The sequence below is a fragment of the Gopherus flavomarginatus genome, chromosome 1 (genome assembly GCF_025201925.1).
Source record: "Gopherus flavomarginatus isolate rGopFla2 chromosome 1, rGopFla2.mat.asm, whole genome shotgun sequence".
In the NCBI taxonomy this organism is placed as follows: domain Eukaryota; kingdom Metazoa; phylum Chordata; order Testudines; family Testudinidae; genus Gopherus; species Gopherus flavomarginatus.
Window position 1 is genome coordinate 115755416 of NC_066617.1, and position 17744 is coordinate 115773159.

General features: G+C 49.6%; 2 protein-coding genes across 7 annotated transcripts in view; one reads left to right on the top strand and one right to left on the bottom strand.

The window, feature by feature from the left end:
- IQSEC3 (IQ motif and Sec7 domain ArfGEF 3) overlaps window positions 1-15397 on the top strand; it is a 134946-nt gene extending 119549 nt beyond the window's left edge. For 3 of the 6 annotated variants that reach the window (XM_050918431.1, XM_050918414.1, XM_050918424.1), the window contains 7 exons: window positions 277-416; window positions 1282-1407; window positions 3215-3314; window positions 5903-6064; window positions 6774-6866; window positions 7498-7541; window positions 10058-15397. In XM_050918431.1, the coding sequence (XP_050774388.1) occupies window positions 277-416; window positions 1282-1407; window positions 3215-3314; window positions 5903-6064; window positions 6774-6866; window positions 7498-7541; window positions 10058-10495 (1103 nt within the window). In that variant the 3' untranslated portion in view covers window positions 10496-15397. Of the gene's footprint in view, window positions 1-276; window positions 417-1281; window positions 1408-3214; window positions 3315-5902; window positions 6065-6773; window positions 6867-7497; window positions 7542-7624; window positions 7705-10057 lie in introns of all 6 variants that reach the window. The other 3 variants (XM_050918440.1, XM_050918448.1, XM_050918458.1) reach the window with 3 other exon arrangements.
- Window positions 1-17744, bottom strand: part of LOC127031580 (sodium- and chloride-dependent betaine transporter-like) — a 348260-nt gene that overhangs the window by 144108 nt on the left and 186408 nt on the right. The gene's annotated exons all lie outside the window — the stretch shown is intronic.

Genomic DNA, 17744 nt, shown 5'->3' on the forward strand with positions numbered 1-17744 from the left:
TATAAATATGAAAGTGTGACTATAAAATGGCAGGGAACACGTGGACAGAAGCCAGCATGCAAAGAGGTGGAATAATGGAATCCTTTGCATTCTCCAGATTATATCATTATACCAGCAGAGAAGGCAGTATATTATACCAAGAGATTATTGCTTCCTCCCCATCTCCCCACACTGCCTAGACACACTGTGTAAAGGAGGCAATTGGTGCATGCTGAGGACTGTCGGCTCTTTCCTTGCTCTCTGCCTAGCCTGCTCTACCTTATCTGTGCTTTGCAGGGGTGGACGACGGCGCTGACATTCCCCGGGAGCTAGTAGTGGGGATCTACGAGAGGATCCAACAGAAAGAGCTCAAATCCAATGAGGATCATGTGACCTATGTCACCAAGGTGGAGAAATCCATAGTAGGGATGAAAACAGTAAGTTCTTAGCCTCTGCTCTGTTCTTCTCATGTCTACTTCCCTTGCTTCTGTTATCTCCTCTCGTCTCCTCCTCTACCCCGCCTTCTGTTGCAGTTGCATCCTTCCTTCTCCATTCAACTCTTTCCCATAGTCCCCTCTTTCTCCCCTTCCACTCCCTTCTGTCCTTTAACATTTGTTCCCTTTTCTTGGATCCCTTCTTTCTTGCAATCTCATTCTTTCTTATGCTTTTGGAGCTCCCTTAGCCAGAATTTGTCTTAGCTGGTGCACTCATCCTTTAGCCAAGAGTCTTATCACGGGCCCTGCCTGCTGACATCTCCAAGATACACTGCAGTGCTTCAGACTCTCTTTCAGGTTTTGTGAGGATATAGGAAAGGAAAAATCTGATAGAAAGTGATCTCAGTCAGCTCTCCCAGGAGCTCCCTGAGGAGTGCCAGGGTTAAGAGAACACCAGTGGTTTCCTTGGCAGGGACTAATGAGTAACCCAAAAACACACCATTGACCTGAACTGTGTGAAATAATCTCGAGAGGGCCAGAAAGTTACAAACCCGCAGCTGGGGTGATGGCAGGATGCTGAAGAGGGTAAGCAGCCACCCATGATCCATGTAAGTCAGACGTGTGGTGATCTGATTCAGTAACATGAGGGCTTCCAGTGACTGCCTGCCCCACCACTCCATCAGGTTCCTCAGAGTCGAAGGGTGTGGGCCAGTTCTTGCGGGGAAAGTGATGATGAGGAGAAGGATGTAGGTGTGCGGAGCTGGTGCCACTGCATGAAGGATTGAGTAGCTAGAGGTGACACTGAATCATTTGGGTTGGGAGAACAGTGAGAACATTTCCCACTTAACTTCTCTCTTGGGCCTTGCAGGTTCTGTCTGTGCCACATCGCCGGCTGGTCTGCTGTAGCCGCCTTTATGAGGTGACAGATGTGAATAAAATGCAGAAGCAGGCTGCTCACCAGAGGGAAGTGTTCCTCTTCAATGACCTGCTGGTGGTGAGCGTGCTCTGGGATGTTAGGCAGGAGTGGCTCCAAAGGAGGAACTGGAGATGTTGTGAACGTCAAAAGTTTAACTGGGTTCAAAAAAGAACGAGATAAATTGATGGATGATAGGCCCATCAAGAGCAATTAGCCATGATGGTCAGGGATGCAACTCCATGCTCTGGGTGTCCCTAAACCTCTGATCACCAGAAGCTGGGACTGGACAGCATGGGATGGATCACTCGATAATTGTCCTGTTCTGTTTATTCCCTTTTGAAGTATCTGGCACTGGCCACTATTGGGAGAAAGGATACTGGGCTAGATGGACTATTGGGAGAAAGGATCCTGGGCTAGATTGGTCTGACCCAGCATGGCCGTTCTTATGTCAAAGGAGCTTCTGAATTCTTTGGGACACACTGTCAAAATGGTAGAGCAGGAAGGGACACAGGCTACTGGCAACACTAGACCATGACAGCCCCCAACCTCACATCATAAGAAGAGGCCACAGAATCCCACCTCTCACTGTTAGAAGATGCCATGGCAGCCCCCATGGTAAAATGGGGCAATAGTACTTACAGGAATCTCCGGCCCTTCAATAAGCCATGTCCTATGGTGGTTCTGTGTCACGCTAACAAAGCAAGGCCAGTACTTTCCACAGTAACTCCATTCCTCTCAGTGAAGCTCAGTTCTTTATCTGTCAGTGCCGAGGCAGGCAGAGGTCCCCTGCTGTCTAAATCCTTCATGATGGACACTGCCAAACCACTGCCGCATTCAGTGTAGATTATTCATTATTCACGTAGAGACACAGATGTCCATGGCACTTTAAAAACACATTCCCTACCCCAGAGCTTGCAGTCTAATTTAGGCAAACACCAGGCAAACACTGAACAATCAGGAGCAAGACTGGGAGCAGACAGGGTGGGAGAGAAGTGCAGCACTAGAAGCCTAATGGTAAGAAATGAGTTTTTGGGAGCGATTTAAAGGTGGATTGGGAAGATGGTTGTTCTAGTATCGGCTCAGGCTGTGCCTGTTCCTTGCATATGCAAGTATCAGAGGGGTAGCCGTGTTAGTCTGGATCTGTAAAAGCAGCAAAGAATCCTGTGGCACCTTATAGACTAACAGACGTTTTGGAGCATGAGCTTTCGTGGGTGAATACATGCATCTGAAGAAGTGGGTATTCACCCACAAAAGCTCATGCTCCAAAACGTCTGCTAGTCTATAAGGTGCCACAGGATTCTTTGCTGCTTGCATATGCAGTAAGGGGGGAAGGCTTCTTGTATGCTCACCCCACATTATACTCCCCATACAGGAGCTTGAGGGTAGGGACTGCTCCCTGCTAGTGTCCCCAGGGCACTAGCCAACTGAAAGGGGGCAGAGAGGAGATGCAAGACAATGGCTAGATGAGCAGGGAGAACGTGCTACATCTTCTAAGAGGCAGTGCAGCATGCACACTTACCCTGTACTCCTAGCTTTCTGGAAGGCATGTTGTGGATGGCTCCGTAATACCCTCAATGCTAGCCCATGCCTTCAGTGGCATGCTCTGGCCCTCAAGGATCTGCTTGCAAAGTTGCAATTGGGAGAGTGTCAAAGAGAGGCCATCTAAGGAGCAAGGATGGTGGGACCAGAGCTTTGTGTACATAGACATTCTGAAGGACTGCTGTAAGTTCAGCATGCAGAGTGGCATGGCAGGGAAATCACTAAACACAGAGCCTGTGGGTTACCATTCATCACTCTGATGCTGGACTGCACTCAAAGTAGTTTGCATTTTTCGTGCCTCATTCTTTCCCAGTGTCCTTAGCTGCTGATGTTTCTCCTTTGACAGATCCTCAAGCTTTGCCCCAAGAAGAAAAGCTCCTCGACCTACACATTTTGCAAGTCAGTTGGCCTGTTGGGGATGCAGTTCCATCTTTTTGAGAATGAATGTAAGTCTGCTGAGGGCTGGCTCCCTGGAGGGGATAGGCAGGTGGAGCTGGAGGGAAGGTCCCTGCATCTGGAACCTCCAGCTGGAAAGGTTTCCATCAGCAGGGATGTGAGCATGCTGCCCAAACTGGGGACTGAATTATTGCTGTATGGGGGCAGTGGGTTGGGGAGAAGTTGCTCCTACCCGCTATCCCTCTCATTGCACCTGCACAGAAGGCAGCTAGAATGTGTCTGCTTGCTCCCCCTGAGCATAAGAGGGGTACGGCTCACTCTGCAGCAGACAGAGGTGCAGCTGGCTGGACTTGCGGTATGGCCGGGACTACACACATCGCCAGCACCCGATGGAGACCATACCAGATGGAGTGCACTCTTAGCAAGTGAGGCTGCAGAGCTTGTCCCCCCCACAGGTATCACGTGTCTGGCTCTGCCTTCCACACCACTGTTTTTCAGGTGCTGTGCCTCCTCCCACCACCCCACAGGCGCCAAGAGACAAAACAGCTGCTGGAACGGCACCCACAAAAGCGTGGCACAAGGCCAAACCTCATCGGCTTGACCTTGATGGTCTGGGAATGGAGCCATTATTTGTCATTATTTAGACTGGTTCTGTGGAGGAGGAGTGCCAGAAACACTCAGCGTAACTGATGGTGCCGGGCTCAGAGGGGGAGGAGATGGCAGCATTTGCACAAGCTGCTGCTGTTGCTAATTGATACTTATGGGCACCTGTGTGGAGTATGCCATGGAGAGGGGAGATGATAATAATACTTAGCTCATCCTCGGCGCTCTTTGCAGACGCAATTTCACCCTCACAGCACCCCTGCGAGATTGATACAGGCACTATGACTTACATCCCCCTTGTACACATAGGGTGGTTGAGGCTGAGAGGTTAAGTGGCCCAAGGTCACAGGGGTGTCACTGTCAGAGCTGGGGTTAGAATTTAGGAGTGTTGTTGTTATTAATATTAGTTACCTTAGTGCCTAAGGACCAACCACGAATGGGTCCCCAGCATGCTAGACTGGGCAAACACAGAGCAGATGGTCCCTGCCCCAAAGAACTTACAATCTCAATACACAAGACAGACATAGGGAGGAGGAAGGGGTAGAACACACAGGCTGAGTGAACAATGGGATGGCGGCAAAGAGCACGTTAGTGCCACAATTGTTTGTTTATTTGGGTGGGTTTCGTTAAGAGGGGAATCAGCTAAATGGAAAGAAAAGGAAAGGGGGGGCAGGGTGGAGCAAACAGCCACTCAGCACAGAGCAGAAAAATTCTAATCAAAACTATAGAAAATTCTCTGAATGTCTGGAGGTCTCTGCTTTGGCTGCTTTTGCAGCTGTCCTGCTGGCTGGAGACTGGAGTCTCTGTCTGATTCCTTCCTGCATCCACTTTCGTTCTCAGAACACTGGTCCTCATCTCTCTATGCTCTTTCTCCTCCCTTTGCATCTCCCCATCACATTCCCTACAACTTTCCACTGAGTAGGAAAGAAATGAGTCTATCCGGGTTAGGGTGGCCACTCGCATTCCCAGAATACTGACCAGGAGTGGTGTGAGTCCAGCCTGGCCAGCAATACCTTGCACACGCCATGCATGCAAGTACACACCAGCAGATGCAGAGTGTGCTCTTCAAAATGGCATCCCTTGTCCAGTACTGTCCACATCCAGTTTTGTCTCAGTACTGAGTGGAGGACAAAGCACTGAAAAATAGGCCTGTCTGTTTAAAGCTGGATGAAAGGAGTATGTCTCCCTGTGTCCCACTTCCTCTGCCTGCACAGTGTAGGTGGTGCCCCTTGCTGGCTGGGACAGAAAGCAAGCTAGGGCCCTTGTAAACCGTTCCCTGCCATGCCCCTTGCTGGCTAGGACAGAGACCTAGAGTGAATTCCTGGCCCCACTGGAATCAATGGGAGTTTTGCAATTGACTTCAATGCTGCCAGATTTGTTCTGTCCCCTGCTGGGTGAGAGAAAGATTTGTTGCCTGAATGTAAGTTCTTTGCTCCTATTCAACCCAAGTGCTCTACTGTCATGTCTCAGTCCTGAAGGTTCCCAGAACACATGGAACATATCAGAAGCGTTACAGTTATTATTCTGAGTGCTGGAGTTTCCTGCATGCTGAGCTGGTATTTAGTGGGGTTATTGCAGTGCTAGGTCAGTGCTGGAGGTTGCTGGCCTCTGCACTGTACTGTAGTATTTGTGCTTGCACCATATTGTGCAAAGTCCTTTTTTGCCATGCTGTAACCTACGTGGTGGTGGTGGCAAATACCAGTTACATAGTACTGTCAGTGACTGCAAGGGAGATGCGGCAGTTGTTTCTCAGCGCTGCAGGAGACAGGTCCTGTGCTGCACTATGAGACAATCCCCTGTAGAGTCACAGCACCTATGCTATAGGACAGCATAGGATCTGTGACCCGAACAGTGCAGGTTCCCAGATGCTGTACTGTGCTACATTATGACAATGCACTGTATCTTTGCATCCATGCTAGAAAGTCTTGAATGTTATGCTGTAGTGGGAGTGATACAGCCACATCTCAAGCAAGGGCTGGTGCTGTGAGGTCTGGATTTTTCATTCTGTCAATCTCTATTCATGTCTTGTTCTCAGATTACCCCCATGGCATCACCCTGGTGACTCCAGTTTCAGGCTCAGACAAGAAACAGGTACTACACTTCTGTGCTCTGGGTTCAGAGGAAATGCAGAAATTTGTGGAAGATCTAAAAGAGTCAATAGCAGAGGTGATGGAGCTAGAACAGATACGAATTGAATGTAAGGCTTCCAGCATGATCCAGACTCCATGCAGTCATCCTGTATGTATGTCCATGTGTGTTGGGGGGTTGAAGATCCCTTCCATGCTGGTGAATGTTGGAATATGCATGTAATTGTCCCTATGTATGTTCATACACAGAAATGATCTGTGAGTACCTGTGAAGGTTCTGTATATATGAACTGGTATAAGCCACAGCTGCTGATAACCTTCATCATGTTGCATTATTTTACTCCACAAGAAACAGCATGACCCCATAGACAGGGTACTGGGCTGGGAGTTAGGAGACCTGGGTTCTGGTCACAGCTTGCTGGTGACCTTGAGCCAGTCATTTCACCGCCGTCTGTGTTTTGCTGGGTGAAATTCTGTGGCCTGTGCTCTGCAGGTTAGGCTAGATCAGGAGAGTTCCTGCTGGCCGTAATATCTCTGAGTGGATGAGTATTCCCATTGGAGTCAGCTGTATCACTCATGGAGTAAGGTGCTACTCCCCGTGAATGTGGGTGTCAGAGTCTGTCCCTCTGGGGGGTTTACAGGCATGTGCATACACAACATCTCTAATTCCTATTTCTCTCCTGTCTTCCTTTGCCTCTCGGTCTCTCCCTTCTTGTTTGTACATCCGCTCTTCTGGGTGACTCTCTCTTCTGTTTCTTTGTCTCACCTTCACTCTTGTCGCGGTCTCTCCCCATTCACTGTTATCTGTCCGACTCTCAGGGGAGCTGGAGAAGCAACAGGGGGCAAAGACTCTTACGTTAAAGACCAACGGGGCTCAGATGGAACCACAGTCCAAGCAAGCATCTCCGACAGGTTAGAGGTCACTCTCCTTTGGGGACCGACTGTGCAGCTGTTACTCAGACACTCACACAGGTACTCGCGTTGACTTCAGTGGGCGCAAGTGCTCAGCACTCTGAGTAAGGGCTGGGCCCTCAGCAAATAGTGGAAGTGAGTTGGGCATAAGTGCTCAGCAGGTACCTAAGAAAATTCTTTAGAAGCCTCTCTGAGGGCCACCTCAACTGCAAAATAGCCACAGAGAACCCATTGGAGGGGAAAGGCGACAGACCAAAGCCAGGAATGGATAATTGCACTGTAAGCTATTCTCACACCCTCCTACCGACGTGCCACGTCTAGGTAGCACAGGCTTCATGTTCATTCCTGGCTTGGCTTTGCTGCCACGACTGCCAATTAAGGCCAGACACAGTGATGATTTGGGTACCAGTCCACAAGAAACTGAGCTGGGATCAGCAGCTCATTTCATCTACCCCACCAAGCGGTTATCACATGATAACAACAATCAGTTGCCATCGGTCTGGGCTGGAGTTGAACCTAGAGGCTCCATAGCCCCTCCCCTGTCCCCTGAGCTGCCACAGCCTCATGCTGTGCTCCTTCTGATGTCATGAACCGTAGGTTTTCTCACTGATGGGTCTGTTTTGTTTCAAAGGCAAGAAGGAGCTGGGGGAGAAGGTCTCAGATAGCACAGTGGAGGTAAGTAGAGCACAGAGCAGCTGAGGTAAGTAATTCTCTCTCACTTCAGCTCTTCTCACATTCTCTGTTGTTTCTTTTCTCAGGTTTTAATCAATGCCTCCCCAGCCAGACTGACAATTTTACCAATTTCCAGAGATACAATTAAAAGTTACTGCTAGGACGGGTAATACAACTTTCAAATCCAAACTAAACTTCAAAGCATTTTCAATCCGTCTTTATAACTGCAACATCCCTCATGGACTGAGCTCCCAAGTGCCATAGACTAACCCGCGCTGCTACTTAAGGGAAGACTGAGAACCCAGCTAAAAACTTGCCTGGACAGGCCACTGACATTGCTAACGCCATGCAGCCACCAGTGCGAACTTACTGCAGTAACCTTCCCTGCAAACCTTGCCCCAGTGAGTCACCTTCCTATGCAGGGAGCTCCACTGTCCAGTTTGCACACATTTCTGCAGGGACCGCCAGTTCCTAGCAGATACGCTTTCCTACGCAGAGACCCCCATTGCCTCCCAGCTGTCTGTTCTCCCAATATAGCTGTGTCACCGAGGAGATCTCCTCTAAGTGGCTTAGCTGCCCTCAATTTGGCCTTTCCCAGGGCAGTTCTATCCCCCGGCAGATGCCTGTTGCCATAGTGCACTCCAGCCCTCTGCAGCTCTCAGTCCCCTTAGAGGGAAGAGCAGGGGTGGCTCCAGGCACCAGCACGCCAAGCGCGTGCCTGGGATGGCAAGCCGCAGGGGACGCTCTGCTGGTCACCATGAGGGCGTCAGGCAGGTTGCCTTTGGCGGCTTGCCTGCGGAGGGTCCGCTGGTCCCGCGGCTTCGGCGGACATCCCTCAGGCGTGCCGCCGAATCTGCGGGACCAGAGACCTCCCTCAGGCAAGCCGCCGAAGGCAGCCTGCCTGCCGTGCTTGGGGTGGCAAAATGCTTAGAGACGCCCCTGGGGAAGAGGAAGCTGCGTTTCCCTTCAGACAACCATTTCCTGAGATAGGTGCTTTCAGTCCTCAGCTTCCAGTTTCCTCTGAGACTGATGTTTCCCTGCAGCTCATTGCCTCAGTCAGTTGGGGTGCTGCTCGCACTTCGCTCTTTCCTAGGGGAGACTCCATCACCTCAAAGATACCCATTCCTGAGGGAAGCTCAGTTACCCTGCAGTTTTCCACAAGAGCCCCATTCCTCATAGACACCGGTTCCTAGTGGGCCGTGCCATCTGCCAGCAGACGTACATTCTGCCACCGTCCTCCACACACCTACTCTTGTGGGGAAGCACCAGCAACCTGCAAACACTTTTTCCCATGTCAGAATTCTGTCCCCCCACCAAAGTGACACAGTTCTGGAGACAGCGTCACTTCCTTACAGCCAGTCAGTGCCCTGGGGAAGCCCAGCAGCCACCCATCCCCCCATGGGAAGCGCCGATACCTGCACCCATCCATTGGCAGGGGGAGTTGTACTATCACCAGGTCCCCATGAGGGAGTCTTGTTTCCTCCCTGCTGCCAGCCAACCCCCTTCCTCCCCACCCTTCCCCCGGGGATCTCCATCACCTGGCAGATACCCATGGGCAGGGAGAGCTCCGCCATCAGTCAGTCCTCCCAGGAAGCCCCACTTACTTCATTGCCCTGCAGCCAACCGCTTCTGGGAGCCAGCCTGTTGCCCTGCTGACCCCTGTGCCCCGGGGGAGTTCCATTACATTTGAGCTCCTGCCCCATTTTCACTCTGGAATCACTGGGTGCCCATACATGGGGGACTCTCTTCAGGTCCATGGAGACCCCTAAAGCCTCTCTTCCTTTCCCCTCTTCCTTCTGATTGCCCAGTAATTCGCATCAGCAGAAGAGCATCTCCATTTTCTCTGAGATTATCTAATCTGCTGCCATTTCATCATGCCTTTCTTTTATCATTGTACTAGCTAGATGGGTAATTTCTTTTAACTCATTTCCTTTCACTTACAAACCATCAAACGGATCAGTGGGAGCCGCAGTTTGCTGGAATATGTCAGATTTCTGCTTTTTTCTCTTTGTAAACAGCTTAGCAAATCATCTTGTGCACCTTCCCGCTCAGGGAGATGGGGCACTGGGACGGGTGCAAGTCTCGCTCTGAGCCTCAGCCAATGTCATTTTGCAGAACTGTACAACCTTGATTATCTGAAACGCTGCTCACCAACCCGCCTGCCTGGAGCCAGGGCCTGGCCCCCAGGTCAATTCATTACAATGAGAATTCTCAGAGGCTTCCACTATCAGAACTCATTCACACGCCCCAGGAGGTTTGGATAATCAACGTGTGCATTGCATTTGGAAAGGCTGACCCTGCTTTTCATGTGATGGCAACAAGAGGGCACCTTAGTTCTAGCTGGGGCATGGGAGGGCAGATAACTATTGTGGGGGAAGAGGGAGCTGTGGCTGGGGCTCATGCTTTGGGTGGGTTATAGTTGATGCAAATGAGATATTGTGGGGTTCAGGGCAGCCAGTAGTAGCAGATGGGAAAATGTCTTGTAACATTTAATGCTTCTTTGACTGTTTCTAAACTAGGTGTCAATTCACAACAGGCTTCAAACGTACCAGCACAACTCCGTCCTGGGGCCCGAGAATGGAACGCAGGCCAGCACACGTCCTAACATGCCACGGGAGAGGCTGGAGACAGCATTGGTACCCTCCTATCCCGCCTCGGCGGGGACACTTGTACAGTGCCAGCAGATTGTCAAAGTCATTGTCTTGGACAAGCCGTGCCTCGCTCGTATGGAGCCGGCCCTCAACCAGACTCTGACCCGCTACGTCTCCTCCGACTCCTGCAGCTCCACCCCCTTGCGCAGTGCAGGCAGCGGGCTCCAAGGGACCCCAGTGAAAATCATCCATCAGCCCCCACTTCCGCCTCCGCCACCACCCTACAACCACCCACACCAGTACTGCCCCCCCAGCTCCCTGCTTCATAGGCGTAGGTACTCCAGTGGATCACGCAGTCTAGTGTAGCCATACCACCAAACAGCACAGATTTTCCCTGGGACCCTTTCTGTTTACAAAGAGATCTAGTTTGGGATTTATTTTTTAGTAAAAGAGAAGAAAAACCAAACCTGAACAGACCTAACTCCTCCCCATCGGCCCTGAGATGATCGTAATTGTGAAGAGCCCTTTATAGACACTGCGAGTCCTGGAGCTCACACTTCCACCCGTGCCTCCCACCTAGCCGCTCACGCCAACCCACTCCATGGACCCCACCATAGTTCTTTGCCACCCCACTCCCAGTGAGCTTGTTGATTCTCTGCTTTGTTTGCTCTGTGTCTTCTGTTTACTATCTTGGCCCTTCTTTCTCCTCCTCACCTCTCTCCTCCACCTCGCCTGTTCCCCGCCACAGATTTTATCACGTGAAACTTTGACGGGTTCTGACGGGAACAGACTCACCTTCCAGGGCACCAACTTTGGGTAGAGCATGGGTGGGGTCGGGGGAGGAGCTACTGTCCCCAACATTGCTGCCGCCATTGCTGCCTGCTAAGCTGGAGCTGAGAACTTGTGAGACTCATCGCATGCTTCCACCTCACCACTCTTTGGTATCTTCTCCTCTCACAGCAGCCGGTTCCACAAGAGAACAAGCAGGAGAAGGGGAGACTGTCCCAAGCTGTGGTAGAACACAATGATGGCCTCACTTTGGACACCAAAACTCTTGCTGTTGTTCAACTGGGACACTGTGTCACGAGAGCTTTGCTGAGACCCAGCAGAACTCATCACATGGAAATACACCTGTGTGGTAGAGTATGCTCAGCAAATGCTTAGGAAAGGAAACACCAAGTTGTTCTGGAGGTGCAGAAGGGAGAGATTAGACCCCCAAAAAGCTTTCTAGGGTGGCTGGTTTCTCAAAGAGCTAGTGCTGTCTGGATCTGGGGTACACACGCACGCACACACACTTTTCTGGCATAAAGGAGTATACTCCCATACCTGGAGGACTCCATCAGCCCCAACCGCACCCATATCCTCTCCCAGCTTATTTTGTATCCCCTTCTCACTGGAATTTGTGCTCTTCAGAAAAAGCCAAATGTTAAGTTCACCTTCTAGGATGGAAAATCCCTTCATTTGATCCTTTCTGTTCAGTGTTGCATGGAGGGGGATGTTTGGAGTCCACCTTCCAGACAGCCTTGTGGACCCATGCTTTAAACATGGCCTCCTGCTTGGCTAGTCTGTTGCCCCCGCTTAAAGCTCCCTTATGAGAATTTGGTCCTGTCCTCACACTCCCACCCTTTGCACACACGAGGCTCCCTCCCCGTCCCCGTAAGCCAACTTTCATTCCTCGAGAGGGAAATGACAGCTCAACTCCTTTCGCTTATTGGTCACACTGACATGCAGAAAGCTGGCATTAAAACGGGCTAGGGCTGTATTTTTAGAAAAAAAATCTCCCCACGCAGCGGGGAGGAGCAGGTATTAATTAGCTTAAAGGCTTTGGTCTCGCTCGCTCAATCTCCCTGTGAGGCTTAAGCAGAGCAACTTTAGAATTTGAAAATAGGGCAGAACAAGTTTTAGGTCCTTATTTTAGATTTTTAAAAAGCGTGCAAGAGAGAGACGATTTTTCCTTGCCACGTGCGGCTGAGCCACGGAAGCCCAGTGCTTGCTGGTGACACAGCAGTTTTCTTGTCAGTCACCTGGAGGTGGGGGATTGTGGAGGACAGTGCTTGATTCATCAGGGAACGTAGGGTTGAGTCAGATACAGCAGGCCTTTTACTCCAGTTGGTGCCATCCCCTTGAGTTCAGTGGGGCTATTTGCAGAAGCAAAGGCTGTAATCTGTCAGGCTCTGCATGTTGGGCTGTCCCACATCCTTTCACATGTCAGTGGGCTCTGCCAGGACACTCAGCTTGAAGGGCTTGTGATCAACCAGGGTTTGACTGGGATGAGGATGAAAAAGTTTCTGGATCCGGGCCATGAAAGCCATGCGCTGTGGGATGTCAGCCTGACTCCCAGGCAGGGTTTAGGGGGAGACGCTGTATTTTGCTGGGGCACCCAGGACAGTGCCTAGGTATTGGCAAAAAGCCTGGTAAGAAGCCCAGCACTTGCTGCTCTATCCCCACCTTTGGAACACACATACACCCCGTTTCAGTGAGTGTCTCGTGTACACGCACATGCCGATGCTGCTTTCTTGGCTTTGTTTTTCTGTCCAAAGCAGGATGTAATGCCTCTGCTTTTATACTTAATGCCAAATGCAGATTAAAGGGAACCAAGCAGGCACCACACAGGGGAAGCTTATGATGAGCCCTCTCAGTCTGTGGGCAAGGCAGGGGCCTGGACGCTGGTAAGGGCCCAAGATTAGGAAGCTGTCCTGAGAAACTGTCCCCCCCACCCCCTTTAGTGGGACCAGTTTTAAGGCCTCCTCCTTTGCAGTGCTGAGCTCTCACTGTGGCCAATGTTACAAGCCTGACTTTCAGCTACCCTCTCCTGCAGCAAGTTCTGAAATGCAGAGTGGCTCCCATGCCATCTGTCTTTGTAGTGAGGAATGGGTGAGCCCTTCCAGACTAGCTATGGCAGGATTTCGTTTGACTGGGCCTTAGCTTACTGGGAAATCCTACAGGTAGAATTTGTCATCTCGCTGCCAGCTAGCAGTTGGTAGCATTTTATTTTTACCCACTGCTGATGTGAAGATAACAGTGTGTAAACATCTCTGGCAGTTTTCTTCCTTCTCCAGGCTTACTCTCTCAGCCTTGAAGGAAGGCTGATTTTTCCCAGAGTTCATTAAGCCAGTGAAGGTTTGTGTGCGTTTAAATAAATTGGATTTTATTTGACACTTAACGCAAAGTGACAACAAAACACCTTAAAGTGTTTGATGAAATAATTATTTTAGATAAAATATTCTTAACAATGTGAAGTTCCTAGAAGAGAGATTTGCATTATTAATAATTAATTGGTGAAGTTAAGACAACATAAGAAGCAGGAAGCTTTTCTGAGTCTGAGTCCTTCCCTCCACCCCCTTAACACTGGATAAAGGACTCCTCAGTTCAAAGGCTTTAAGGTCAGAAGGGACCCTCATGATCATCTAGTCTGGCCTGCACGTGACAGGCTCAGACCCTCACCCACCCATTCCTGCACTAGGCCTGTAACCTCAGGCTGAGATATAGAACTCTTCAAATCTTGATTTAAAGACTTCAGGTTACAGAGAATCCAGAAGCAAGCTAACAGTAGTGCTAGGATTTACCAATACATGGGGTGAAGGGGTGTAGTAGGGTGAGAGAGCTCCACTTCCCTGACCTACCAAAGACTGCTTCTGGCATGGAGATTTGGTCAGGGAAGCAATGACATACCATACCACCTCCTCTACTTGGCTTCTACACTGCTGGACATGTAGCTTGTTTCCGTGATGGTTAATTGGCAAGGGTTATTTGGTTTATTCCAGGATTTTCCTTTAGTAGAAGGGGTTGCTCTAAAATCTATTGTGTAGTTGAGCCCTCTGGGACTGTGACCAAAGACCCTCTGCTGATTTTTCCTTGGGTTCATCTAAGAGAGTTACAAGCACTTTAAAGTGTGTATACATACCATCTGGCCTATTGTACTCCTGTGCCCCACTACTCCCCATCCCCACACACACGCGCGCGCGCAGTATACTTATAATTCTGCAAGTAGACACCACTGTACATAACCTGATCACTGGCAGGGTGTTGTTAGACAAAGAGATTGAACAAACATTGTAGCGAAAGGCCTGGGGAAAAGCAAGAAACAATCCACCCCTTGCTGTGAGAAACGTGGCCCAAAGAAAATCACCAACCCACACACAATGGTTTTTCTGACTGTGAGACTGGCAGGAGATTTTGGATTGTGAGATCAGGCAGGCGCCTGCTGCAGAAATTAGATAAGTCAAACTGAAGTGACATTCAGATCATCACTTATTAAACAAACAACACGGCGTTGTACAGTAATGGTCCAGCGCACAAGGAGCAAAATCCTCGGGGGTAAAACAAAGTGGAAGGCACTCTGTCCCTTTACGTTAGCCCAGAAGATGTCTCTCTGGTCCTGATTCTTTTACACCTGTGTAACTTATCAGTAACTTTGGAGGTTCCCTCAGGGCAACACTGGTATGAAAGATAGAGAGGGGAGAATCAGGCCAGCAGATACAAGAGTATTTGGGCCGTGGCTGTACAATACGACAGTATTTTTTAATATGGATTTTCATAAATCCCAGAAGGAATTCCACAGCATCCATTGTTACCCTTTATGTGTTTGGTCGTAAAGCGGAATCTGACTCCAAATCCCCTTCTTCAAAAACTCAACCACGTTCTGCAGTGTTTTGGAGCTATTGGTCTATAATACTTGAGTATTTTTTAGAAGGCTTAATCTGGAATTATTGTCATATGTTTGTGGGGCTTCTAAAACACAGTTCAGTCCAGGATGCCATGAGCTGCTACTTGGGAGAATCTCTGCTTTGCAATGGGGAATGCAAATCAGACTTCTTTGCTGACTTAGCTTATGCCTCTCCCGCTGCTCTAGCAGCCTATGCTAAGGCCCAGAGCCTGGAGCTGCCAGAAATGTTTCTTGGGATCTATTTGTAATTTTCTAAAGGCTCTAGCCCATTTTCTCCGGAATGCTTTTCAGCAGCCTTGCCTGGGACAGCGGCTTTTACGGCATCAGGATCTCACACCTTCGCCACACAGCACATCCCATCTGAATGTTTCTTTTTTAAAACACAAATGTTACCTATGTGTAAGCGTTTGAGAGCACCTGTCTGTCTGTATCTGTTTCCTGCTGTAAATATCCTTCCAAGCAGCTTCCTTTGGGAACAGCGGTGTGGTCACACCTAGCAAAGAATCCAAATGGCTAATATTTTGTAACAAAAATAGACCAGAAGTATTTTATCTGTCCAATTCATAGAGTTTTAGAAATTATATTGCGATATGTCACTTGTGCACTAATGTCTTCTTTGCCTCAGCTAATTCATTGTGTCCTTAGACCCCTCTGTGCGCACGGGCTGGATGAGCTAGGCACCAAAGACCTGATTTTGGGAGGGGTTGAGCAACTTGAGCTCCCACTGACGTCAATAGGAGCTGGCTATGCTCAGCCTCTCTGAGAATCTGGCCCAAAGGCAGCCGGGAAGAAATGGTTCTCATCAGAGAGAAGCCAATTCAATGCAGGTTTGCCCCCACGGTTTGGTAGAGTGGACAGGAATGCAAAGCCTCCCTCCTGTTCCACTGGAGCATCACACAGCCAGTGGGAGTTCATCTACACATTTATGTACTTATGCACCTTTGGGGAGGAGACCTGCACACACATGCAAATGTGTGAACACAGCAGATAACACCCTGTTCATATGCTGCATTTGCAGACACATTTCATGTACATGCAGGCTGCAGATAAACTCACACACATAGACATATGCACATGCTGTACATAAACACAGCACATGCAAACAGGCTGTATATGCAAGGACACAGTGCAGCTAATGTATTTGCACATATGCTGAACATACAAATATATACAGTACAAAAACAAACACACTGCATATACAGTCATACAGTGTCCAAACATTGCAGCCATACATCTGTGGGTGTGATCTTACCACATCTCTTAAGCTAAGCAGACTCAGGGTTGGTTAATATTTGGATTGGAAACATATAAGAGAAAACTGCTCTTCCCAGGCCAAACATAGATACACACATATTTCTGTAACCCTTCTTGCCCCTGAGTTGGCAGTAACAAGGGCCGGGTTCAGTATCCAGGGGTTCCGTTTCAATAACGCAATGCAAAACCAGCTTGAGACCCCACCCAGTGACCCGGGACAATTACATATCACCCCCCCGGGCGTCTCTGGGAGGCAATACTTCCCCTCTCGGAAGCGCAGAGTCTGAGTGTAGTAAAATCCTTTTAATAAAGGAGGGAAACAATGTGGCATCATATTGGGGAAACACCACAAACAGGATTCATAACATAAACCATGAGCAAAAGACCCACCAAGTTAGTTTAGCAATGCCCTTTTCCCCTTAGGGTCTTAAGTCCCATCACCCCAAAGTCCAACAACCCATAAGTCTCTGTCTCTGGTCAGTGCCGCCCCAGAGTTCAAAAGTTTATCTGCAGAGTTTTACCCCCCCAGCCTGGATGGAAATGAGGGGGCACACCGGGTGTTAAGGGGCACCTTACCTGGGCCGAGGCTGACTGCCCCGCCTCTCTGTGGAGTTCTCCTGCAGCCTTCACCACAACTGGCTCCACTCCACCAGCTGCACCGCTCCTCCAGCTGACCTGTGAGCTGCTCCAGCCATCCCAGCAAACTGCTCCACTCACTCGCTGTCCCATGGGCCGCTCCAACCATCCCACAAACCGCTCAGCTCTGCTCCACTCACTGTTCTGTGGGCCGCTCCAACCGTCCCACAAACTGCTCAGCTCTGCTCCACTCCACTCACTGTTCCATGGGCTGCTCCAAGCGTGCTGCAAACCGCTCCACTCTGCCAGCCACTTAGCGATAGATCTTCAGGCTCCCCCACTAGTTAACACAGCACTCAACTCAGTAAGTTTAGCTCTTTTAGTGATTTCAGCTTGTAGTAGGGGAGCCCCAGTGCTGGTGCACCATTGGCCCAAAGTGATTTCAGCTCAGCAGCCTCTAGGTAGACTCCTAATGGAATCAAAATTAGCTCTGCTCTTCAACACTGGAGAGAGGAGACGGTGCAATTGGTGCTCCAGGCCCTCAAAGGGGGCATATACCATCAGGTACACATACCAGTCCCCAACCTCTCTCCATTCACTGAGCATTGAAACCCACATCCCTTGTCTACGAAGTGCTACATAGGTGATGGTAAGATCCTCTGCCATAAAACAGTTTCATAGTCCTTTATTCACATAATCAGGGCCTGCCCCAGTAACAGAGAAATTGGGGATCCCACAGCTGTCAAAGTGACCATTTCGGGCTGCTGTGGACTCATGCTAGGTGGAGTGGGTATGCCTGTGCAAACAAGATCAGCCCCTGAAATTCTTTTCCACACTCGCCATAATTCACCAGCGGATGTCAGGGTAGAGCTCATTCTGACTCTGCTTACATGTGTATGAAAGCATAAAACTAAAGTCAATGAAACTGACCTATGTAAAACTCTGCACAGCTATGGGAGAACAGACCTCCTCATATATGTAGAAAAACAGGTACACACTGCATGAGATCTCCTCCTTGATGGATGCATGTAGCACCTCCATATCCTTACGGAAGAGAGTCTAACCCATGCCAGGGCAGGTATTGATTGCACCATGGTGCAAATCCTTTACTGACTTCAC